Raw genomic sequence first — 23,204 nt, 5'->3', positions numbered from 1 at the left:
GCATTTAGAAAAGCATCTTACACGTAGCAGACACTTTTAGTTCCTTTTTTGTGTGTGTGCTTCCACAGCTAACTAAATGCCCCCTTTTTGTCGATACGTTTCTTTCTTGTATTTTAACTGGTTATAATCCAGTCGTATTGGCCTGAGGGCTCGGTTCTCTTTCGGGTACCTTTGCATCTCTGTTTGCTAATTTCTGAAAGTAGTCTGTTTTACTTCTGTTTATTGGATGGTACCCATGAGCACCTCCAATACTTCCCACAGTGTGAATACCTTTTAGAATGATCTTTTCTCATTTCTTTTATAGTTGTATACATTTTCTCACCTACAAAATGTATACAAACAAGAAACTCTGTATATAAGGTGAGCCCTGACTGATTTTATAGACATAGCAGGACATTAGACATTCAAATGGATGTTGTCTTCTTCAAAACATTCACCTTGGAAAGATATATACCTATCTTTCGGAGTTATCTTTATAGCTTTCAAGTACATTATTTTGAAGATACTCTCTGATAGCAGATATTTATATTAAGTTTGATGTTTGGAAGAAGTCTGGGATTATTTGGAACCAGTTATACTGGGCTAAGTAGTACAGCTATAATCTTGTTCTTAAACCTTTCTCTGGCTCCCATTGCTCTTTGGAGAGAGGTCAGAATGTTATAAGGCCCTTTCTGCTTAGTACTCCTCAGCTTCCTCAGGCCTTTTTCTACTGAACTTTGATCAGCTCTTTTGAAGGGTTCCTACTTTCTTACCTTTGTTTTTGTTACGTCTGACATGAAATATCTACCCCCACCTTGGGCCATTAACTTTGCTCATCCTTTAGGTTCCAGGAAGCCTTTCCTGACCCACATAAGAGATTTGGTCTATTGCTGTTTTCCGTGACAACTTGAAGCACTGACCGCATGTAACTGTAAATGGAAGCTTGGTTGCCCATGTCTCCATGACTTTTGCTCACTGCTGTATTCTCAGTGCTGAGCATGATAGCTGGCCATCGTAGGCTTACAGTTGATGGTTCTGAATGAGTAATGAAACATGACTTTAAAGTTATTGAATTGATCTCATCTCTTCATAGTGTAGCTTTTAAGATGAGAGGCATTGGAGTTCAGGTTCCTGCTCTTCCACTTACTGTAGGAGTACTTAATCTTGGAAAGCCAGATTCCACATCCATAAAATGAAGATTTAAAAACACCATCTCCCAAGGTAAAGATTAAAATAAAGATTAAATGAATAATGTATTGTGAAGTGCTGAGTAATTGGAAGATTTTAACTAAAAGATAGTAGCATATGTTAGTTTTATTACACTGACTCTGAGGCAGTTTTAAGAAAAAGGGAGCAGTGGCAGCATCTTTGAGTAATTTTCTGGTATAATTTCTCAAGGTGATTGTTTTGAAAGGCACAGTTCTTTGGATCCTTGTTTCTGTGCGTTTGTTTAATCGCCTTACCTTATAAATGCAACTAGGACGTATTATTGATTCTTACCATAACCACATGTAATTTGTCCATAAAGTATATGCAAAAATCATATATCTATATTTTTTATTTACTAAAAATCCCATTAGAACTAAAATGATTATTTTTACTGAGTAAAGAAAGGTTTGAGGTTCCTAATGTAGACAGGTCATGACACAGAGTGGCACTGCAGATTGGAAGAATACCGGAACACGAGAGTATGATGTGGATATGGCGGATCTTCATATTTTAAAATCCATTTGACTTAAAATCCATCTAATTCGATCCCTCAGCTTAGATAAAAAAGAGAAAATAAAGACAATTGCTTAGAGAATTTCATGGAAATAGTACTGGTATTTCAGAAATAAGCATTAATACTGTTCATTAAAATTGGACCACTGATGAATAAATGCAGCTTCTTTCGGTTTATTTTGTTAAGCTAAGCTCAAATATGTACTCAGCATTTTGAAAGGCTTGGGTTCCCAGAGTTTGGAGATGATCTTTTAGACATTACTGCATTCTGATACCTGAACTGTGGACGCAGATTTCTATAAGAACACAATTCAAATATTTTAAATCACTGGGTCATAAGTTAGTCTGAATTACTTGAAATTCTGTACATATAAAATGAAACAGACACAAATATCTTCATGGATGAAGTTACCCAGAGATGTTTGTGATTTCCACCCCACTAATTTGGTAAAAAAAAAAAAGGAAATTCATTGAGAGAAATGTGGTAGATTATTAAAATTTGTTCACTGGACTCATTATAATTTGTTATAAATGGAATATGGTTAAAATGTCTAAATTACTAATATTTCTGGTAACCACGCCTCCTCGGATATAATGTAAAGCCAAACTATATTGTACTGATCTTTCTTTGAAAGAATGGATTATGTATTAGCATAAACAGAGTCCAGAAGCTTAGTTAATAATAATCATCATTTTGGCTATTCTTTATTCGCCATCCATCAGCACTAGCCCAAAGGGAGGAGGAAGTCAGACTTGGAGATTTGACACAGTGTAGCTGGTGGGGACACTTCTCTTGCCTACTCATTTTTTTTGAGATGATTATTTTCAGGTCTGGGTTTATATTCCATGAACATAGGCGCTTGGATAGGAAACAGTGAACTTTGCACCATGTGTCCTTTTGTTACCAGCTTGATACATTCTTAGTTTCAGATGCACCACCTCCACCGCCACCTGTGGAAGAACCAGTCTTTGATGAATCCCCGCCACCGCCACCTCCCCCAGAAGATTACGAAGAGGAAGAGGCAGCCGTGGTTGAGTACAGTGATCCTTACGCTGAGGAGGACCCCCCGTGGGCCCCAAGGTCTTACTTGGAAAAGGGTAAGTTTCAGAGGAATGTCTGGAACGATAGGAAGAAACCTCTGTGTACATATAAGAGCCTGCGTATTTTAATTAATTTCATTTACAAGGTTCAATGTATTGAAGGTCACACTAGTAAAATTTCTGTGACTGATTTTTTGGTTGATTATATAATTTTTCCTGTTGAACGTGCTTTTTATGAATGGTTTCTGTAAGGCAAAAATTTTTAAAAGAAAGGGTTTTTCTGGAATGACTCAGGAAGAGACTGATTTTTTTCAAATTATTTTATTCCTGTTCCCATGCTTTAAAGCATTGTTTTGTGGTATCTTATATCAGAAGTATCTCCATATGAAACCTTATTCCAGAGAATAATGGTTTCTCAGTTTCTTTTAAAGTAGTTGTTTGGCATTTCTTTGGATGAAAAGTTCTCTGAATGTATCAGCTAACCATCATATGGCAGTTTGGGGACAGAGGCTTCCAGGTTTCATCATGACTGGTCAGCTCAGGAGAAATGTGTGCTGTCTCAGAAATTTTCTGGTAAGGAAATTAAAGCCACTAGCACACTGGGTTTCAAAAGTGACTGCACATTAGAACCACCAGGGAGCTTGTATTAACAAGTAGTGGATTTCCACTTCTGGCTGAGATGGAGCAACAGTAATCAGATTTACCCTTCCTCCTAAAAACAATTGAGAATGAATCCAGGAAAAAAATATAAAAGATAATAGTTTTCAGACATTGGATAACAGATATTGGTGGACTATGAAGGAACTCAAACATGGTGTGAGCCTTTAATTGTCCTTGCTTTGCCATCTAGCAGTAGTTTCTAGGCCATGGTGCAAGGAGGTGGAACCCCAATAAGCCTGGACATCTCATTGAGTAAAGAAGATAGAGATCAGAGTTTTGGGAGGCCATGGAGTATAGGTTACTACAAAAAGACAAAGGACAGAGCTCTGGGATAACTGCAGAAGAGTCTCCTTGAATCTTTTGACAGAGTACCGATCTGTACATGTATGTGAAGAAACTGCCTACTATTGGAGAAAGAACAGTCAGAAAGGAATAGGCAGAAACAGGCCTGGAAATAGTTCATGCCCCCAAACCAGCGAGAATAGAAAGACCTTGTAATACACAAGGCATTGAGAAGAGGCCTCAAAATTGGGTCCCCTGATGTGTGGGGCCAAATTAGCACTAGACTATCTAGGTTGCCCTAGATTGCCCTAACAAAAGTTTAAGTGCAAACTTTGAAAACATCCAACTGATTTCAAGTAACTTAACTGAGCTCCAGGACAAAACCAGCGCTGTTGAAAGGACTTAACAAACCAGTGCACCAAACAGTAAGATTCATAGTGACCAGCATCCAATCAAGAATTACAAGACATGTAAAAAGACAGGAAAATATAACTCGTACCTAAAAGGAAAGCCAGTCAACAGGAGAGACCTAGAAGTGACAAGATATTGGAATTAGCAGACATGAGTATAGTTTATGACACCACATATATCCAAGAAGGTAAAGGAAAACATGAACGTGAGAGAAAAAAAGACAGAGAAACCCATATAGAATTTCTGGAGATGAAAAATACTGTATCTGAAGTGACACTTAGAAGGAAAGATCAGCAACCTTGACAATATGACATTAGAAACTATCCAAAACAAGGCACAGAGAAAAAAAAAACCAGCAACAGATACATGAAACAATATCAGATTATATTTATTCACAGGAGATATTATCTTTTATATAGAAAATCCTAAGGAAGGAATCTACAAAAAGCTCGTAGAACTAAAAAGTGAACTTAGCAAGATGGCAGACTACAAAGTCGATTTGCAAAATGAGTTGCATTTTTATATACCAGCAACAAACAATTAGAGATAGAAATTTACAAAATAATACCTCCTGTAATAACATCAAAAATATGAAATACTGAGGGATAAATTTGGTAAAATATATGTAAGACCTGTTGATGAAAACTATAAAACTGAAGATAAATAAAAGCCTTAAATTGAAATAAATGTTCTTTGACCATTATTGTGAAGAGACTGTTTTGCCAAATTAATATATAAAGTGAATGCAACCTCAGTAAAAATTCTAGCAGTCATTCTTGCAGAAAACCAGTTTTGAAAAAGAAAACTAATGTTGAAGGATTTAAACTATCTGATTTCAGAGTTCTAGTGTAAAACTACAGTGATCAGGACAGTGTGGCATCTGTATAGAAATAAAAAACAGTGGAATAGAAAATAGAATCCAGAAAAATATCCACATGTGTTTTTTGATGAAAGTGCAAGATAATTCAGTGGGGAAAAGATATATTGCTTATAACAACTGTATGTACATCTGTAAAACATGAACTTCAACGCTTATTACCTCACCAGACACAAAAATTAATTCAGAATTTATTTAGGCTGGAATTTAAAACTAAAACTTTTAGAGGAAAATAGAGGAGAAAATCTGTGTATTCTGGGGTTAGGACAATTATTTTGTAGACAGCACATTAAAAACCATGAAGCTTAAAAGAAAAAAGTCAATAAACTGGATTTCATTCAATTAAATTTTTATTTTTTAACTCTGATGTTAAGAATGATGTTATATGACAAGGCCAGCCATATAGACTGAGAAGAATATTTACAAAATACCTCAGGAGACAACTTGTAGAAAAAACAGTTTGAAAACATTTCATCAGAAAAGATACATGAATTGTACATGAGAAGATATTCAACATTAGTTATTAGGGAAATGCAAATTAAAGCTACAGGGAACCAAACTACACCAGAACACACCCTGTGGAACGGCTGCAGCTAAAAACATGATGCCAGGTGTTGGAGAAATGTGGTGGAAGAGGAGGTGGTACAGGGTACATTGCTGGTAAGTACGCAACATTTCAGCCACTTGAGAAAACTGCTGGCAGCATCTTATGAAGTTAGATATACACCTACCAGCTGACCTGGCAGTCCCTTCCTACACGTTGAGTTATGAGGAACGAAGGTGTATGGTCACACAAGTACTTAGACTCAAATGTTCATAGCTGCTTTTTCATCATAGCCGAGATTGGAAACACCCCAAGTGTCTTTCAGCTGGTGAATGGATAAGCTAACTGTGGGTCATCCATCCATTCAATGGAATACTGTTCAGCAGTGGAAAGGATTAAGCTACTGGTTCTTCCTGGCTCTGATGGTAAAGAACCCGCCTACCAGTGCAGGAGACTTGGGTTCGATCCCTGGGTCGGGCAGATACCCCGATGAAGGGAATGGCTACCTACTCCAATATTGTTGCCTGGAAAATACCACGGACAGAGGGGTCTAGTGGGCTATAGTTCATCGGTTTCAAAGAGTTGGACACAGTTGAGCAACTAACCCACACAACAGTCTAAATGGATCTCAAGCATTATGAAAAAGAATCAAGGCACAGAAGATTCAGGCTTTATGATTCTTTCTAAATGAAATCCAGAAGATGAGTGGTTTGGGCTTCCCAAGTGGCATTGGTGATAAAGAACTCCCCTGCCAATGCAGGAAACTTAAGAGATGCGGGTTCAACCCTTGGGTCAGGAAGATCCCCTGGAGGGGGGCATGGTAACCCACTCCAGTATTCTTGCCTGGAGAATCCCATGGACAGAGGAGCCGGGTGGGCTCCATGGGGTCGCAGAGTCAGACACGACTAAGGAGACACAGCACACACACATACTGGCAGGTGAGGGAATTTACCCAGGGGCACCAGGAAACTTTCGGCCAACCGTTGTTGGACAGCCAGTGTCCGGTGTGACAGTGGTGGGAGCTGTTCGTTTCTCATGTGTCTGGGTACGTACCTGTATCAAAACTCACTGAATTTTACACTTAACTGATTGTGTTTTGTGTCTAAATTGCATCTTAATAAAGCTGCTTCTAAGAAAAGAAGCACCCAAGGTACTCTCTAGGGTGTGGCCTTGGACATTGACAGGCTTTGCAAACTTGTTAGCGGACTTGAATATTGTCCTGGACAAAGGGATGACAGTTTTCAGTTCTGAAAACCCAGCTCAGTGATTCCTTAAGAGGAAAGCATAATGAAAAGATATGCTTGTTAAAAAATCTACTCCTCAGTGAATATGCAGAAATCTAGGGAGACTTGTAAGAGAAGAAAGTAAGTTTATTTTCAGTCCAAATAACTCTTTAAAAGAAAATGCCTGATATTTTTCAGAGTTTATCTTTGTTAAGCCAAATCTTTTAAAATGTAAAAATCAGATAAGCTCTTCCTTCCTCTTTCTGGCAAAACAAAAATAACCAGCTGTGTTCAGCTTATGATTGACTGCTCTTTGGGTGTGCATGCATGTTAAGGCTGTTGTTGCCTGATGTCTTATTTTGCTATCTTAGACTTAGATTCATAGACTTTGCTAACTTAGCAAAATTCGTAGACTTAGTCCTGGCTCTCACCTGTGCCTGCATTTAAGGTCACCTTGGGAGTGTTTAATGTGTCCTCACTTCCAGATCTATTAAATCAGTCTGTGGACAGAGGACCCAGGCATCAGAATTTTTTAAGGTTCCTCAGATAACTTCAAGGTTGAGCACCACTGCATAGGTTTATCCTAAGTGGAGATAACTTGTATATATAAGTATCTTGGTTGAACATGGGGAGAGAAAATACATTTTCTTGTATTTATTGGCGTAATGCAAAACTTATTAATATGAGACAGTTAGTCTCCCCATTTTGCAAACTAGAAAACCGAGGTTCAGAATAATTTATAATGTTATATAACAGAAAATATGTTAGAGGTAGTATATCACAATAGTTAATAATTAAAAGGGCTAACATTTATATTGAATGTTTACTATGTACAAGGCCCTGGGCTACACATACATATGTGCATTGCCTCATTTAATGTAACAGTGCTTTGAGGTATTCGGTTCAGTTCAGTCGCTCAGTCGTGTCCAACTCTTTGCGACCCCATGAATTGCAGCACGCCAGGCCTCCCTGTCCATCACCAACTCCCAGAGTTCAGAGTTGCATCCATCGAGTCAGTGATGCCATCCAGCCATCTCCTCCTCTGTCGTCCCCTTCTCCTCCTGCCCCCAATCCCTCTCAGCATCAGAGTCTTTTCCAATGAGTCAACTCTTTGCATGAGGTGGCCAAAGTACTGGAGTTTCAGCTTCAGCATCATTCCTTCCAAACAAATCCCAGGGCTGATCTCCTTCAGAATGGACTGGTTGGATCTCCTTGCAGTCCAGGAGACTCTCGAGTCTTCTCCAACACCACAGTTCAAAAGCGTCAATTCTTTGGCACTCAGCTTTCTTCACAGTCCAACTCTCACATCCACACATGACCACTGGAAAAACCATAGCCTTGACTAGACGGACCTTTGTTGGCAAAGTAATGTCTCTGCTTTTCAGTATGCTATCTAGATTATTATAATACCCATTATATAGCTGAGTAAAAAGCATCTTGCTGCTGCTGCTAGGTCGCTTCAGTCGTGTCCGACTCTGTGTGACCCCATAGACGGCAGGGTCTATGCCAGGCTCCTCCGTCCGTGGGATTTTCCAGGCAAGAGTACTGGAATGGGGTGCCATTGCAGCTTAGGAAAGTGGAATATGTTCTGTAAAATGGTTAGTGGTGTAGCTGGGATCTAAACTTGACAGCATAACTCCTGAGCCCACATTTTTAACATTGTCTTAAGCTTGAACTCTGACAGACCTGGGATCGAGTCTTGGCTCGATTTTTACTGGTGTTAAATTATTTGTGACAAAATGACTCAGTGACAGAACTTCTTGGCAGAAGCATAAACAGTATATGATTTATCAGGTAGCATTTCTGTTCTTACAAGACTTGTGACAGTCCCTCGTCTTATTCATCTTTGTATCTGTAAAAATCAGAATGGATGCTCCATTAATGATTGTCCAAGAATGAATTTGCGCCTCTCATTCTGAGGAGCCCAGAAACGCTCCTCAGTGAACATGGCATGCGTGATGTGCTTTGAATGCTGAGTGTGAGTTTCTCAGGCGGAGGAGAGAGATGAAGGGCCATCCAGTCAGAGAGAATCCTCTGAGTTGAAAGGGCATGGTGAGTAATGTCCTGTGCCTGGGGCCCTGGTGAATTTTAAGGAGGGAGTGGGTGAGCTAAGGGTGCCGGAAGGGAAGTAAGTTATAGTTATATTGGGAGGCCTTGAATACCAGGATGAGGGTGTTTGGAATTTTTTTTCTTTTTGAAAAATCTGATAGTAGACGAAAATTGTGGGAGATCTTAAGTAGGTTAATGCTAAGTTCCCATGTACTTATATTTTAATTTTTTTAAAAGATACTTGATAATAGTGTAGAGTGCATTAGAAAGAAAGAAAAATAGGAGTTGGAAAGACCAGGTTGGGTATCTTTCTAAGCAAGAGATTAGGGCCTCAGCTGGGGTAGTGGTGCCGCAAATGTTGTCCACATAAATAAATAGATGCAAATGGAAGTATTTTTCATGCAGCACTGTCACTCAGTTCTTTTAACTCCTTCAGGGTTGTTTGCCAAAAGTCAGTTGATGTTCTGCCTTTAAAAATTATGTTTTGTACGGTGTGTCATCTGATAACCTCATTAAAGTCTACCCTAACTGTCGTTGAAAGCAAAGGAATGGGAGCCACCTCACTTGTGAAAAAGTGGGGTATTCTGGGGAGTCATTCTCTTTCTTAATACCATGCTGGTAATTTGATTGGCCCTTGGCACCCAGGGTGTTTCTGTACTTAAGCATAGTGCACCACTATAGTTTTAAGTAGGAGAAAGATAAACAGGAAATGAGAACTTTTATGACTGATGCTTGCCTGATGGTATCGTCCCAGGCAGATCAGATTTAGATGCAGGATCATGTCACTCATGCTGCTTAGAAAATCTTCAGGTGCCCTTAGTGATACGTGTATTCCAGTTTGGAGTCTGCTGCACGGATGAGGGCATTGACTGTGACGATGGAGAAAAGCGTGGGTTTGAGACATTCAGAAGGCGCGGAATTAACAGGATTTGCGGTAGTTTCCTCTAAATTACTTTTCAGTGGGTTTACATTTCTGTAAGCATCAGGAATGTTATCAGTCCAAAAAAACAAAAGTTAAAATTAAGTTGACTGGAAATACTAAATACTCTCCATATCTTGTATTCTCTTTAAACTTGTATGTCATTTAATTATATTTGTTTAGGTGTTTGATTATACTTTGAGAAATACACACAAACTGTTTGTAGTTTCTGCTCAAGTATTTTCTGGCATCCTCTGTCACTCTAGTGGCAAATATTCAGTTTAGGAAAGCTGTTGAATTTTTACTAAAGCAGGCCAGAAATTGAAGTTAACTGGAGCAAGTTTTACTATCTCAAAAGTCCCTGTTTTTGTTTGTTTCTTATTTGTTTAGGATTAAGGTTGCATAAGAAACAGTCAATATATGCTTCTCAAAATAGAGATTTTATTGAGTGAAATTCTGAGTGGCATAATGAAGGTACAGAAGATCTTTTTATAGAATGGTTAGTTTGAGGGAGACTAGTAAAGGGAATGGCTACCCACTCAGGTATTCTTCCCCTCCAGGATCCCCTGTCCATGGAATTCTCCAGGCAAGAATACTGGGGTGGGTTGCCATTCTCTTCTCCAGGGGATCTGCTCTATCTGGGGATCAACTTAGATCTCTTGCATTACAGGCAGATCCTCTACCATCTGAGGCAGTGGGGAAGCCCAATATAGGGTGTCCCAATTTAATTACACCACTGAGGAAAATGTAATACTTAAGAACCTGAGATTTTCCGAGAAATCATTGAAAGGCCCTGGTTAACAAGTTATTTAAAGAATGAAAATCATAGGAGAGCTCACAGGTATCTCAGTTTGCTTAACACTTTCAGTCTGTTACTGTGGAGGTGCTCAGTTGGTGGCATAATACAGCATGTGCTTTGGAAGAATATGTACGGTAGGTGCCCGTCATTCACACATTGTCACTGTCCTCAGTTAACAGGCACAGGCTCTGAAAGTGTGAGAAGAGAGACCTAAGTCTGCTACTCCCTCAATTTCATCTTCTCACTGGCCTCTCCTAGTTTATCTCATTGCTGTAGTATCATTCCAGTGTTTAAAGATACGTGCTTTTACATAATATGGTGCTTTAACACAAGCTCTACTGAAGAAACAGCCATCTTTCCCCATTCTGGGATTGTGTGTATCTCCTCAATAGACTGATCAGTAAGTTTGACTAAATACTACTTTTTGCCATTTATGAAGTTTTGAACCTAATTTCAACGTGGAATTCCACTGTAGAGACTGGGTATTAGACAATGAACTTGGGTGGAGGGGCGGGTCCTGTGTTGAGAAAGTCAGTTTTTGATGTGTTGTAGAAGTTCGGAAAGGGTATTCATTACTTGGTTCTACCTTTCTATGAATGTTATTCTTTTTTCATATCCTTTTTTTCCCTCCTCTAGTTGTGGCAATTTATGATTATACAAAAGACAAGGAAGATGAGCTGTCCTTTCAGGAAGGAGCCATTATTTATGTCATCAAGAAGAATGACGATGGTTGGTATGAGGGAGTTATGAACGGAGTGACTGGGCTTTTTCCTGGGAATTACGTGGAGTCTATCATGCATTATTCTGAGTAAAGCTCAGCAGGGCTGTCTCCCTCACAGGAATAGTCAGGTCTTCCCAGATTATTGAAAGGCCCTGGGGATTCCCCTCCAGTGAAATGAATGAAGGATACAAATGACAAAAGCTACCTTTTTTTTTTTTTTTGGTTTATCCCTCAGTATTAAAACAAAAAAGCAAGCTGAATTTGAACAAATGGATCTTTCTGCCATCACTTATACTATGCTGAGCTGTTTGGATTGAAATAAAGTGACGGTTTCTGAATATATCAGAGGTATAACAGTGTAACTATGTGAAACAAATCAGGTTAAGACTGATTCAGAAAAAAAATCTGGGACCTTTCTCAGGAATACTGTACACCCTTGGGATTTCTCCTCCTGCGGAATCTGTGGCACTGGATGATATGCAGTGCTTATGCTAAAGGTTAGCCGCGTGGCCCAGTGCGTGCCCCAGCCCCACACTTTCTTCCACTTGTATGGGGGGGGGACCAATATTTAAGTATCATACATAACCATTTTTGTAACTGTTTCAGATGACCTATTTCCTCTTCAGCACTGTAAATTCTGCATTTTCTCAGCACTTGAGTGCTCTGAACAAGTTAATGTTGAGCTGACTTGCATCCCTTCATGTTTCTCAGTTCGTAGATTATGAGATCGATTTGAGTCTCCATTCTGAGGGTGGTTTGGTCCTGCTGCTGCTGCTGCGTGAGACTGCATTGCTGCTGATGGCAGTGTACCCACAGGGGTGATGGTGCAGCCGGTTTCACGAGCTCAGGTGGGCGTGCCGAGGTAGACAGGAAGGCTCCTAAGGTTCTAGAGAGGTGAACGGTAGAAGTGCCTTGCTCACGAGGCATCCTAAACCCTGGCCTTAGGTGCTGTTTTGAAGAGTAGGATCTTAGAGGTCAGACCAACTATTTCTTTACTTCTTTCACTATTTAGGGAACAAATTTTTTTTTTTAATAGTTATTTTCAATTCTCTTGAGAGTCACTGGGAATACAAGGCTTGCTCCTGTGCTCTCTGAATGTTATTAATGGCAAGTGTTAGCTACTGTTGAATTTGTTTACTCACTTAGAGAAGATAACTATTCCCCTGATTCTGTGTGATTGGCCTTTGCAGTAGCTGCTCTTGGTGAGAATCTGAACCTTATATTTCAGATTAAGAATAGTGGGATGAGTGGTATAAGGCCAAGTGCTTATCCAAGTTTTATTTTTTTTTTCATCTGCACAATTACAGCTTTGAATTCAGTGGAGTTTGGAAGGCAGATGACTTTAGTCATCTCTTCTGTAATAGATACTGAAAAAAAAAATCCAGGCGGCCTAGCTGTTTGGCAGGTGAATACTGTGACGAGGCACCAGCTCACAGGCCACAGCTGCCATGGGTCCTTTCTAGTCTCAGTGGCCTGGCCAGCAGGGAGCTCTGCCAGGTGACCTCCCAGGGCTGGATGAAGGGTGAGAGGTGGCAGCTGTGTATATGTCAGACACGGGCCTTGAACAGGACAGTGCAGGTGAGGAACGTGAATGAAAAGTGAGCAAGTGTCGTAGGTGTGAGGGAGTTCAGACAGTGCAGACAGAGCTAATACTCTACCTATGAATCTATGACCAGAGCACAAAACTCATCACCATGTAACTGAGACCCAGATACAGTGTTTCCTTAAGATTTTTGTTTTAAAGTTGCAGCTTTTTTTCCTTACACATTGAAGTTAGCAAAGATTTCCCAGACACTGCATTTCGTTTTCATTAACTTGCCTCCAGTACACTGTAAATTACACTTCATACTTTGTTAGGTCACCTTGATACCCTTAATTCCCTGCAATTCCCTGTCTTCCTTCAAAGTAATGGCCCTTGAGTGTCCTCTGAGCCTTCAGCTTCATTATGGATGCAACCAAGACTATACTTGGAGAGGTTAAACTTTTCCTAGTGTTGGTGTGTAACTAGGAAAACTGTTTTGAAATTAGATGTTCAAAGTTATTTAAATAGTTTTTTGCTGAGAAAGCTTAGTGGACTAATAAAGCAGAAGGTATTTCAAAATCCAGCAAATAGTTCCTACAGCTCCCACCTTCAGAAGCCCAGAAGGCAACTGTGCATAGAGGTGGTGGTGGTCAGCTTGCCCATGGGACCCCTGCCGGACTGGGGAGCTGAGATTCCGGTGAAGACCTGCAGCACAGGGATCCATGGGTCAGCCGATTTTCCCTATATTTTTTAGTACTAATGTGTGTGTAGTTTTTTGTTTTAAAAACAACACCTGTTGGATTTTCTGCATATTTTACCTTGTTTGTACAGGTTTAAATTCTATATATTGTTTTGGAAGGATACTATGTAATGATGATGGGCCAGGCTTAAAGTCATTGGAGACTTTTAATATTTCATAGGCTGCATGTTATTAATAGTCTGAGGGTAGTATTTGTTTTATTGTAAGTTCACCCCATTTTTAAATAAGATGGTTGGTAGGAATTCTAAACGAGTGCAGAAATTTTACATGCTACGTAGTATTGTGGCAAAGGTGATTCAGGTATGAAATCTGCTGACCAGTAAGCAACCAATTTATTGGGCTAGAGGAGGTCCATTTCCTGTTGAAGTGTTTTTGACTTGTGTCCACTCACTTTTGCCTTTAAAAAAAAAAAAAGAGGGAGAGATGTGACTTAAAAGTTGTTCCCTTTTTAAAAGTATTACTATTGGACAGGCCATGGGGATTTCAACAAAAGCATACTTTCTTGTTGACCTTATGACCTAGGCAATAAATTGAAAACCAAAATCTTGTCAATCTAGACTTGAGAGATTGAGCCTGTTGTTTGACATACATAGAAATCCTTTAAGGTGTCTGGTCTAGTGTTTCCCGTCTTTTGCCGACTTGCTTGCTTTCTTCTCTGGGGCCCTGCTATTCCTCACGCAGCATTAAGGACCTGCTGCTTTTGCTGTGTTCCTAAGAGTCACTGGTGAGACATTTTCATCCCTCCTCTTCCCCTCCTGTTGCTGTTCACTACCCAGCCAGAGAGACCTTTCTGCCTTCACAGTGGTCTCTGTACTGCAGCTGTGCTCCTCAGCAATCTCACGATCACTAGGATTTCCGAGAGGCATGACGACGATAGTAGTGTGCTTTTACCCTGTTATGCTCCCTTTCTTTTAGCAGGCGACCATTCTGCATTAAGAACTGGTACTTTTTCTTTCACTACCTTTCTTCCCCTCTGGAGAGAGCATGGCATGACCTGAAGGCCACCGCTCTCTCTGAAAAGGCTTTGATGGAGGAGCTAGCAGGTGGTCGACACATCTGGGAAAGAATGGGGATCTGCGTCACTTTTCGTCTGTTTGCTTCTGAACTTGTTTGGCCAGAAACTCCCGATCAGTGTTAAGGTGATAATTTCCCTCACATGATTTACTTAAGAGTTTTAGAGCTAGACGAAATTTCAGAAATTTTAGTTCAGTCTCATTTTACTGATGAGGTTAGATGTTTCATTTCAGGTAACAGCTAGTTAACAACAATAGAATCCCTGACTCAGCGCCTGGTATTCTTTCTGCAACTGTCTTAAGTGTGTTATATGTTTAAGTTCTACTTGATGTCTTCGGGAAGATACTTGAAAAGTTAACACTATGTTTCAATTAATACAATTCAAAGTGTTGTTTAAAGGAGTGTATTGAGTGCAGCCTTAATTAGTAAAAGTAATCTTCATTTTAACCCTTTTGAAACTACACTCAGTACAACTGGTCTTTTTCATTAGGTGTATGTAGCTAAAATGGTACAGTGTCTCAGCACTGGAAGGAGCAGCACAGCCTTATCTGAGAGCCTTAGAAAACAGTTCTTGAATGGAGGCAACGCGCTCATTACCTTAAGTTTATTTTGTGCTGAGCTTTGTTCCGATTTGAGAATCTCATACTTAAAAAAAAAAATTGACAAATAAAATGACAGGGCCTGTGTATAAATGATCCTTGCTAAATATCTTGAGGTTTTTTTGTAAAAAATCAAACAAAAAGCAGACAAAAAGCTTATTTTCACATTAAAATGGAAATGTCTTTTGCAAACTTTAGAATTCTATGGAAAAGCAGTTTTTACCATATTTTGTGTCCATGCATCTTTTTCTTAACAAAATAGTTTACAGAAAAGAATGTAAACAATTTGTGATCTGGCCAGTTGTGCTTACAGCTCCCAGAGGGAGGGCTGGGGTTACGCCTTCAGTAAAAACGATGTAGGAAAACCTGAGGGAGCATCTCTTGCCAGTAATGTTTCTTGTGTGTGCCGTTAAACCACCTCCAGATAAGTTGGGGGGACATTTCACTTTTTAATTTTGAAACTGTATTTGGAATTAATTGTTGCTGTGTACTAAGAACTTGGCCTAAATAAAATCCTACAAGGTATATCCGAATGTCTTGTGAACGTATTTATGCAAGTAACCTTTTTGGCCATGCCATGCGGCATCTCAGTTCCCTGACCAGGGAGTGAACCCGAGCCATACCAGTGAAAGCCCAGAATCCTTATCACTAGGTGGTAAGTTACAAGTGCTGGCCTGCTGCAGTCCTGCTGCAGTCCATGGCGTCGCAAAGAGTTGGACACGACTGAGCCACCGAACTGAAGTGTGTCAGAAAATCCTTCCCTATTGCTCTACTTTGTCTTTATTTTTGTTGTAAATGAACCTGAAGTTTTGATTACTTTTCACCAAATACATACAGTTCTTTTAATATAAGGAAACCTTCTGTTTTTGCCCTAATTTGGTAAATGGTAACATGATTGTAAATACATTCAAATCTACATTTACACATACCTTGACACAGCAGTCAACACATTATTGTGATACCAAGGCTTCCAAACAAAAAGTTCTTACCTAACTGTTGTTCAAAGGGGGAAAAATCTTGTTATTTTGAGTCGAACATATCAAATTAGTTTACGCTCTGTGTGCGTGTTGCAGTCTGTCTTGGGTACTTCAACATAAACAGAAAAACCAGGTTCTTATGGTGCCGATCCATAAACAGTCCAGTACAGTTCAGATGTTTAAATGAATCTATGTATTCTTTTTATTAAGGACTGGATAAGTTGACATAATGGAAACACGTAAAGTACACTGACTCCATGACTACTGTCCTAAGCCATTACAATAGTTTACTGACAGTAACTTGGCAAGAATAAAGTAACTTGGAAAATAACTTAATCCAGCAGTAGAACAAAAACATCAGTAGTACTGAATATCTCTCTCATATATATATATCTATATATAGGTTTAGCACAATCAGGGAGCAAGGCACATAATGAAATGAGTGTACATTTTAAGTAGAAGAAAATAATAGCAACAAAGCTGAAAGAAAAACTGTAACTTCATCTTTACCGAGCTGTGCATAATCATCTGAATAATGTCCTCTATCCTGTACTTTTAATGCAGTTCCTTTTGCCTTTTTCATGCTTTAAAAAGGTATATTCCTACACTGTATATATTTATGGCAAAGCTCCCACAGCCTGGATGTTAGCTTGAGCCTTTACTCCTTTTTTTTAAAAACATGGGAAGAAAGGGAGCAATCTCAGTTAAATGTGCAATTTTTCTTTAAAACAGTAAACAATGCTTTTATGACATTGACACAAGCTGATATTCTAAATGTACATTTCTATAAAAGTTCACTAGTGGCTGACAATAAAATTAAGCAAAGTCATTTGAAACATTCCAGTTAATGCTTTTTTTTCCCCTAGAAGAAATTATTTACAAGTAGAAGTATATGAGGTGGTAATCATGAAAAATGGCAGTTTTTGGTATTAGGTTACAATAAACTCAACAAGCAATGGACAGTGTGCAGAACGCAGATTTTGTTTAAGTGCCACAAGCATGTTCTGCTTAAGAGGTTGAGGCTTCAATTATGAGCTTGGTATTAATAGCCATCCATGTTCAACATTCATTCTGAACTTGGCCATCTTTTAAACATGTAGTATTCACCATCACCCTGACCTGACTCACTTCTCTAAATGTCTTTGGTAGAAAGCAGCCAGACCTTGATTAGGTAGATGAAGCCATCTCTTGTGAGACAGTCACTTTTTCTGTTTCTGCACAAACTAGAAACACCTTCCTTCTTTCATTAGCACCTCAAAGTTTGCTTGTTAAATTTTTTTATGCTGTTCCTCCAAGAGAGTTCAAGGCACTGGGAAATATAGCAGATGTTTTCTAAATGGTTTATAGTTCAACAAGCAAAGAGCAAACCAATTTCCTTCAAATGTTTATCAAGTATATTGTGTTTAGCTTATTTTTACTTAGCAAGTGTATTCTATAGCTAAATTTTAGATTTCTTATACATATAGACCTTCTAAGGGCACAATTAAGAACTGAACACTTGTTTACTTTGAGGGAGACTAGTAGAGATAACAATAGTCTTCCATTCAATTTTTAAAGGAAAATAAATCTTAATTCTGTACTATTTGCATCTCTCCATAGATCAAATCTCAACTTTGTGAGTGGGCAAACATTCCTATAGGGTCAGGAATAACTTGCTATATGTAAAGAATGTGAAGTGTATAAAACAAAACTTCAAGTGCCAAAAGGTTCTTGCAACCTAAAACGATTTTTAGAAATAAACATCCTCTTAGAAATGTACAAATCCACATTATTTAAAGGAAGTCATTACACCTGTAATCACATAGGATCATACAGTTTTAATGGGTTTAAACAAAATCTGTGAGGTTATCAGATTACATAAGTTATAAATTGTTAGTTCTAAAGTTAACTACATAAAACCTACATGAAACAGTTTGGTAATATAGAAACTAGGAAAAGAATTTCTTGTTTAAAATCACCTTGTGTAACAAATTGCTTTTAACTGTGGGAAAAAGGGACAAGGGATTCTGTTAGTGGCCTGATAGTCAAATCAATCCGACCATTACCTGAAGTTTTTTTTCAGGCTCCTTATAGCCTAACATCCTTGACATGAACTTATTAGCAGTTGTATTCTCCCAGAATAGCAGCTTCTGAAACTCTTAACTGGATGCACAGCTCCTATTAACCTTGACCTCAGAGTTGTTAACCTATTGGAATTATTCTTCATGATCCCCCCAGTTCTATTTACCTTTTTGATCTCCTTAGACTGCTTTTAGTGGCAAGTAAACTTACATGGAGATGGGACTGCCGAGACAGTTCGCAGCCCTTCCTTAGCAGGCTATGCCAGCAGGGGGCAAGGAGCACCTTGATGTCCGAGGACTGTGGGACAGTCTGTGGGACATTCCTCTGAGATGTTCTGATGAAAACTGTTTCCTGTAACTTCTGAAGAATCAGCAATCTTATCTTAAAAAGCCCCAGAAATAAAAAACACCCAATTTACAGTGAAGTGGGTACCTGTAAACCTTAAGAGTAGTTACTTTTTCCAAAAGCAGAATTCTACAGCAGCTAAGGAAAAAATGTATTTGGGTAATAAAAGCCAAGCTTTAATACAGAATAATCTAACATAACTATGAACTTAATGTTTTAACAGAATAGGCTTTGCTGCCCTTCAGAGTTGTTGCCAAAACTTTAAGCATAGGTTGGATCCAATTTTGAAATTTTGTGGCACAAGTTAAGTATGTCACTGATTAGCAAGTCACTAGCTCTTAACAGGCACCTGTCTGCACTGCGCTCAACAGCAGGATACTACTCATTTTTCAGTCCAGCCAAGCCAACTGACGAGACTTTCTTCCTTGACCTGGAGAAGCCTTGCTGGGTTAGAGGAGCTGAGCAGGAGGCAGTGGAAGAAGGCACAGTACCAGTGTTATCCGGCAGTGTTTTTCTTGAACACACCAGGGAAGAGGAGAGCCCAGATAACAGGAGTCTCCAAACCACATCCCAACAAAAATCCCAATTAAAAAAAAACAACAACCCAGGGAGTAAAACACTAGAAGTATATTTAAAGTATCATTTTGGTTTTTTTGATTCAGTTGTTTCACATAAAGAGGAAAAAAAAAAAATAGCCTTCTTTGTCTTTGGAAAAATGTAAAGGGCAACAGACTGTTGTCAAATAGTCACGAAGCCAGTGACACAGTTTCTCTCCCTGGCTGTGTTCTCCTCGGTGTCCCTGGTATTCTAAAGGATATCTGCTCTTTCAGGAAAATGAGACACTAGAAGCAGCATCGGTTCAGGATGGCTGCCGTCAGGACTGACACAAGCAAGAAGGCCCAGGAAATCCCCCGCTGAAAAAAAAAAGGTTGGCTCTTACGGCTCACATCAGGAGTGAAGGAAGACAGGAAACGTGATTTCTTCCCTCAGGGAGAGCTGTCCATCCTTACATAAAAGACCACCATCACAATAAAAAACCCTAGTGATAAACGTTTACACCATTGGATTCAGAGTCTTAAAAGTCCTCTATCTCACAAATAAGGGTGATTCTTAGAAGATAAAGCTGTGGGCAGAAGACTGGGGAGTCACTTCATTCATGAGTCACAGTGGCGCCTGGCAGTGATACTCCAATGTACTCGAATCGCAGTGCATGCTTAAATGAAGAATATAGACATGGTAAAGGTCACTTCATAACCCTAAGAGTATCAAGCACATAAAACTGGGTGAACTGAAAAAGATCTAAAGTATCTTTTAAAGAAGTAGGGCTATAACAAATGCACACTGGTATATATTCTTATTGCTCTATAAACAGGAGTGTACAATCACATCCTGGAGATGTGACCATGGGGGGGGCGGTTTTCCACTTTCTCTGATGCAGTACTTTGTTGCAGAGTGAGAAATCCTGTGTACACAGCGCAATCTTGCTAACTCTTGAATTATATACCATCTCTGTCCCACTTTCTGGACATCACTTTTTCCTTACAGATAGGGTCAAACACTTTGGCAGTTGCACTGGTGATCCCTATTCACAACAGGCACAGATGTTCATTACAAGGTGTGCTGACTTACCACTGCTGGGGAGGTACTTTTTAATCTCCCGTTTAACAGCAGTTCTAACATTGGCCTAACGGTCAATTTATCATCACAAATTGCTAAGTCAGTACACATATCTCAAATACCAAGGAAAATTCAGAGGGGAAAATGAAACATCTCGAACTACAGTGTGAAGCCTGTGTCCTTAGAGCAATGTTCCATGTTACACCAACCTGCATATGCATAGTACGTAATGTCACCTACTGTCCTTGGACTACAGACTCCATCAGAATACCTGGTCACTTGGACAAATCTCTACAACTGGGCTACGACAAGCAAGGACCCTACTGTGCTCCGGTCACTATGGATGAAATCGTCTAAACACTCATTTCCTCCCCTCCCTCTATGATAGTCCCATACTTAAGTGAATTCTTTGTATGCCACATTACCAGCTACAAAAAACCTAATTAATGACAGCTGCACAGGGGCCAGTTTTCTCTTTTCTAATCCATCCCTTCAAAGAGCAATACAAAAAAAAAAAAGACATTTCAGAAAGTGATTTTGTTTTTTGTAATGATGCAACATAATGGACAAAGGATGTGAGTATCTTATATAGCAGCTGTCTATGGATATCTAATATCAACACCCACTCACAGCACACACTATAAGGAGGTAACTGGTGACCGAAAGACAAGGGGACAGAGCATTCTGAGGGTATCATGTTGGACAGTCTCTTACAATAAATCAAAGCAAGAATCGTGAAACCAAACTTGATGGAGCTTCATAAGCTCAAGGGAAGGATCCCAACAGTACAGAAAGAACTACAGGATAACAGCACTAGATTATCCACGTGATATAGGCAACGAGCTTACCTGTGACAGCACGCTCTAGATCCCAGTGGGGTCGTGGCAGCAGCACTGCAGCTAGAATGGTTTAGTTACACCACATGGTTACTGTTTTCTATGCACAACCACACACTGATAGTGTCTGAAAATTTCCCCACACTGCACGATGACCCATTCTGTGAAACTGATTCCTAATTAAAGTGCCCCTATGTAGAGAAATGAAGTGTCAAGCAGTTCTAACTTCAGCCAACTGGGGAGAAAAACACAAAAGCCCCATAGATACACCAAACATTCTGGTTGTCTTCTCAAACTGAGAAATAGCACATTATACATCTATCCTTAATATATAATACACAACATGCACAGAAAGGCCGCACATGGACATTTATAAAATTTCTAAAGTCTGAAGTTTTTGGTCCAACCCAAATGATAACAAATCATAAGGGACAAGACGTATATCCCCTTCCATGCCGCTGCCACCCAAAATACACAGAACTCATTTCCAGATTAGGAGAGAGAATAAATAGAATCACTTTCAGCTATATATATACATATAGATATATGTATACATATATATATACATACACACGCTACCTATCTATATATGTATAGCTATGTGTGTACCCGCACATGTGTACACACACAGAGCTGAACACTACCTGAATAACGACGACATACCAGGAGGCTCTGAACACCTGAATTCACAGATGATCAGGTGAGCTGATTGTAGAACTGATTACAGATAGCATGAAAATAAAATCCTAAGGTAGCTACCAATCTCTTGAGAGCTTGGTGTTCTGGTCTCTCTTGGGGGGAGCGGGAGGCGGTCCTCTCCGCAACGTTGCATAGCCTGATATATGACTGCCTCCGTAAGCGGCTTTCTGCTGCTCAGAAAGCAGTTCGGGGGGTGGCGGGGGCAATGCCATGTCATCCATGGTGGCTGTGGGTTCCGCTCTAGACACGCGGGAGGAGGAGAGCGAGCCGTGCCGGGTGATGGACTTGCGCTGCAGTGTCCTGTTGAGGTCAGCCAGGAAGCCAGGCTGGACACTAAGGCTGGACTTGGGCGAGGTGGGCACTTGCGGCACGACTGCGGCCGTGGCTGGCTGCTCCGAGATCTCGGCTTGAGTGAGGCGGGTGCTATCATTCCGCTTGGGTCGCGTGGGCGGAGGGGCCTTCTTCACCGACGTTTTGGACCAGGGCTGCGGCTGCGGCTGCGGGTTAACAACGGCCACTTTTGGAGAGGTGCTTCCTGAGAACACTGCTGGGATGTCGATGGGGGGCAGAGGAAGCTCGGTTTCCGGCGGAGGGGGTGGGAAGTCAGAATCGGACGGAGGAGAAGGGAACTCCACCGCCGAGTCCTTGCCGCGCCCACTCAGCGCAGCCACCTTCGCGGACAGGCATCCTTGCTGGAGCACCCCGGGAAGGTTAACTCCGGAAAGATGGAGTTTTCCTGGCTTGGGGGGCGCTGCTGGAGGTGGTGGGGTCTCCTTGCCGGGAGACCCCGAGGGTTCGGCTGGCGATGCGAACTTGCTGATTAGACTGTCCACTGAGGGTTTCTTGGGCTCAGGGTGCTCTGCACAGCTGCTGGCCTTAATGCTGGAGTTGCGCTGCGGGGTCGGGGGCGGTTTCTTTCCCCCGGGGCTGCAGGTTTTACTGGTCTTTTTGCCGGGAGAGCTGCTTTTGTCGGGGGTGGGGGCAGGAGCCGCTGTGGGTGTGGCTGGCGGCGGCGGCGGCGGTGGTGGTGGTGGTGGCGGCGGCGGCGGCTGCGGGGCCGGGGTGGGTGGCGGTGGGGGCGGAGGAGGAAACACCAGGCTGCTCTCTGGGGGAGGAGGGGGGAAGTCCGGAGAAGGGACAGGGACGGAGCTGGGCTGCCACTTGGGCTTTGCTTTCACGGCAGGGGGGGACTGTGGGGCGAGGCTGACCGAGGCAGGCTTTAAGGGCGGCCCCTCGGCGGGAGGTGGGGCTGGAGGTGGGGGGAACTGGCTGGCTATCTGCTTCACCACGGAGGGCGCGGGGGACAGGGGGGAGGGGGGTGGTTTTACGCTGAAGCTCTGCTGCTTGGGTAGCGTGGGCGGGGGCACCGGACCCGGAGGAACAGGGGGAGAGGGTGGAACGTGAGACACAGGAAGAACCGGCTGCTTTTTTACTGGGGGGACTGGCGGAGTAGGTGTGGGTGGCAACGATTGTGTCACTGCGGGTGGCACAGTCTTGGTGCTCGCTGGGGGGGGCAAGGTCACAAGGGGCTTGGGGGGGGCCTGGGG

General features: G+C 41.0%; 2 protein-coding genes across 26 annotated transcripts in view; one reads left to right on the top strand and one right to left on the bottom strand.

Annotated features, from left to right (window-relative positions):
- Positions 1-19,105, top strand: part of ABI2 (abl interactor 2) — a 108,120-nt gene extending 89,015 nt beyond the window's left edge. For 12 of the 25 annotated variants that reach the window (XM_040228756.1, XM_040228750.1, XM_040228746.1 and 9 more), the window contains 2 exons: positions 2,626-2,799; positions 11,143-15,649. In XM_040228756.1, coding sequence (XP_040084690.1) covers positions 2,626-2,799; positions 11,143-11,318 — 350 coding nt within the window. In that variant the 3' untranslated portion in view covers positions 11,319-15,649. Of the gene's footprint in view, positions 1-2,625; positions 2,800-11,142; positions 15,650-18,898 lie in introns of those variants that run through there. The other 13 variants (XM_040228753.1, XM_040228749.1, XM_040228747.1 and 10 more) reach the window with 2 other exon arrangements.
- RAPH1 (Ras association (RalGDS/AF-6) and pleckstrin homology domains 1) overlaps positions 16,278-23,204 on the bottom strand; it is a 62,143-nt gene continuing 55,216 nt past the window's right edge. Inside the window, exon 14 of the mRNA XM_040228733.1 lies at positions 16,278-23,198. Within this exon, the coding sequence (XP_040084667.1) occupies positions 21,714-23,198 (1,485 nt within the window). The 3' untranslated portion in view covers positions 16,278-21,713. The remainder of the gene's footprint in view (positions 23,199-23,204) is intronic.

The sequence above is a fragment of the Oryx dammah genome, unplaced genomic scaffold (genome assembly GCF_014754425.2).
Source record: "Oryx dammah isolate SB20612 unplaced genomic scaffold, SCBI_Odam_1.1 HiC_scaffold_27, whole genome shotgun sequence".
NCBI lineage: Eukaryota > Metazoa > Chordata > Mammalia > Artiodactyla > Bovidae > Oryx > Oryx dammah.
The sequence above is the reverse complement of the archived record's forward strand: the minus strand, read 5'-3'. Positions and strand labels throughout refer to the sequence as shown.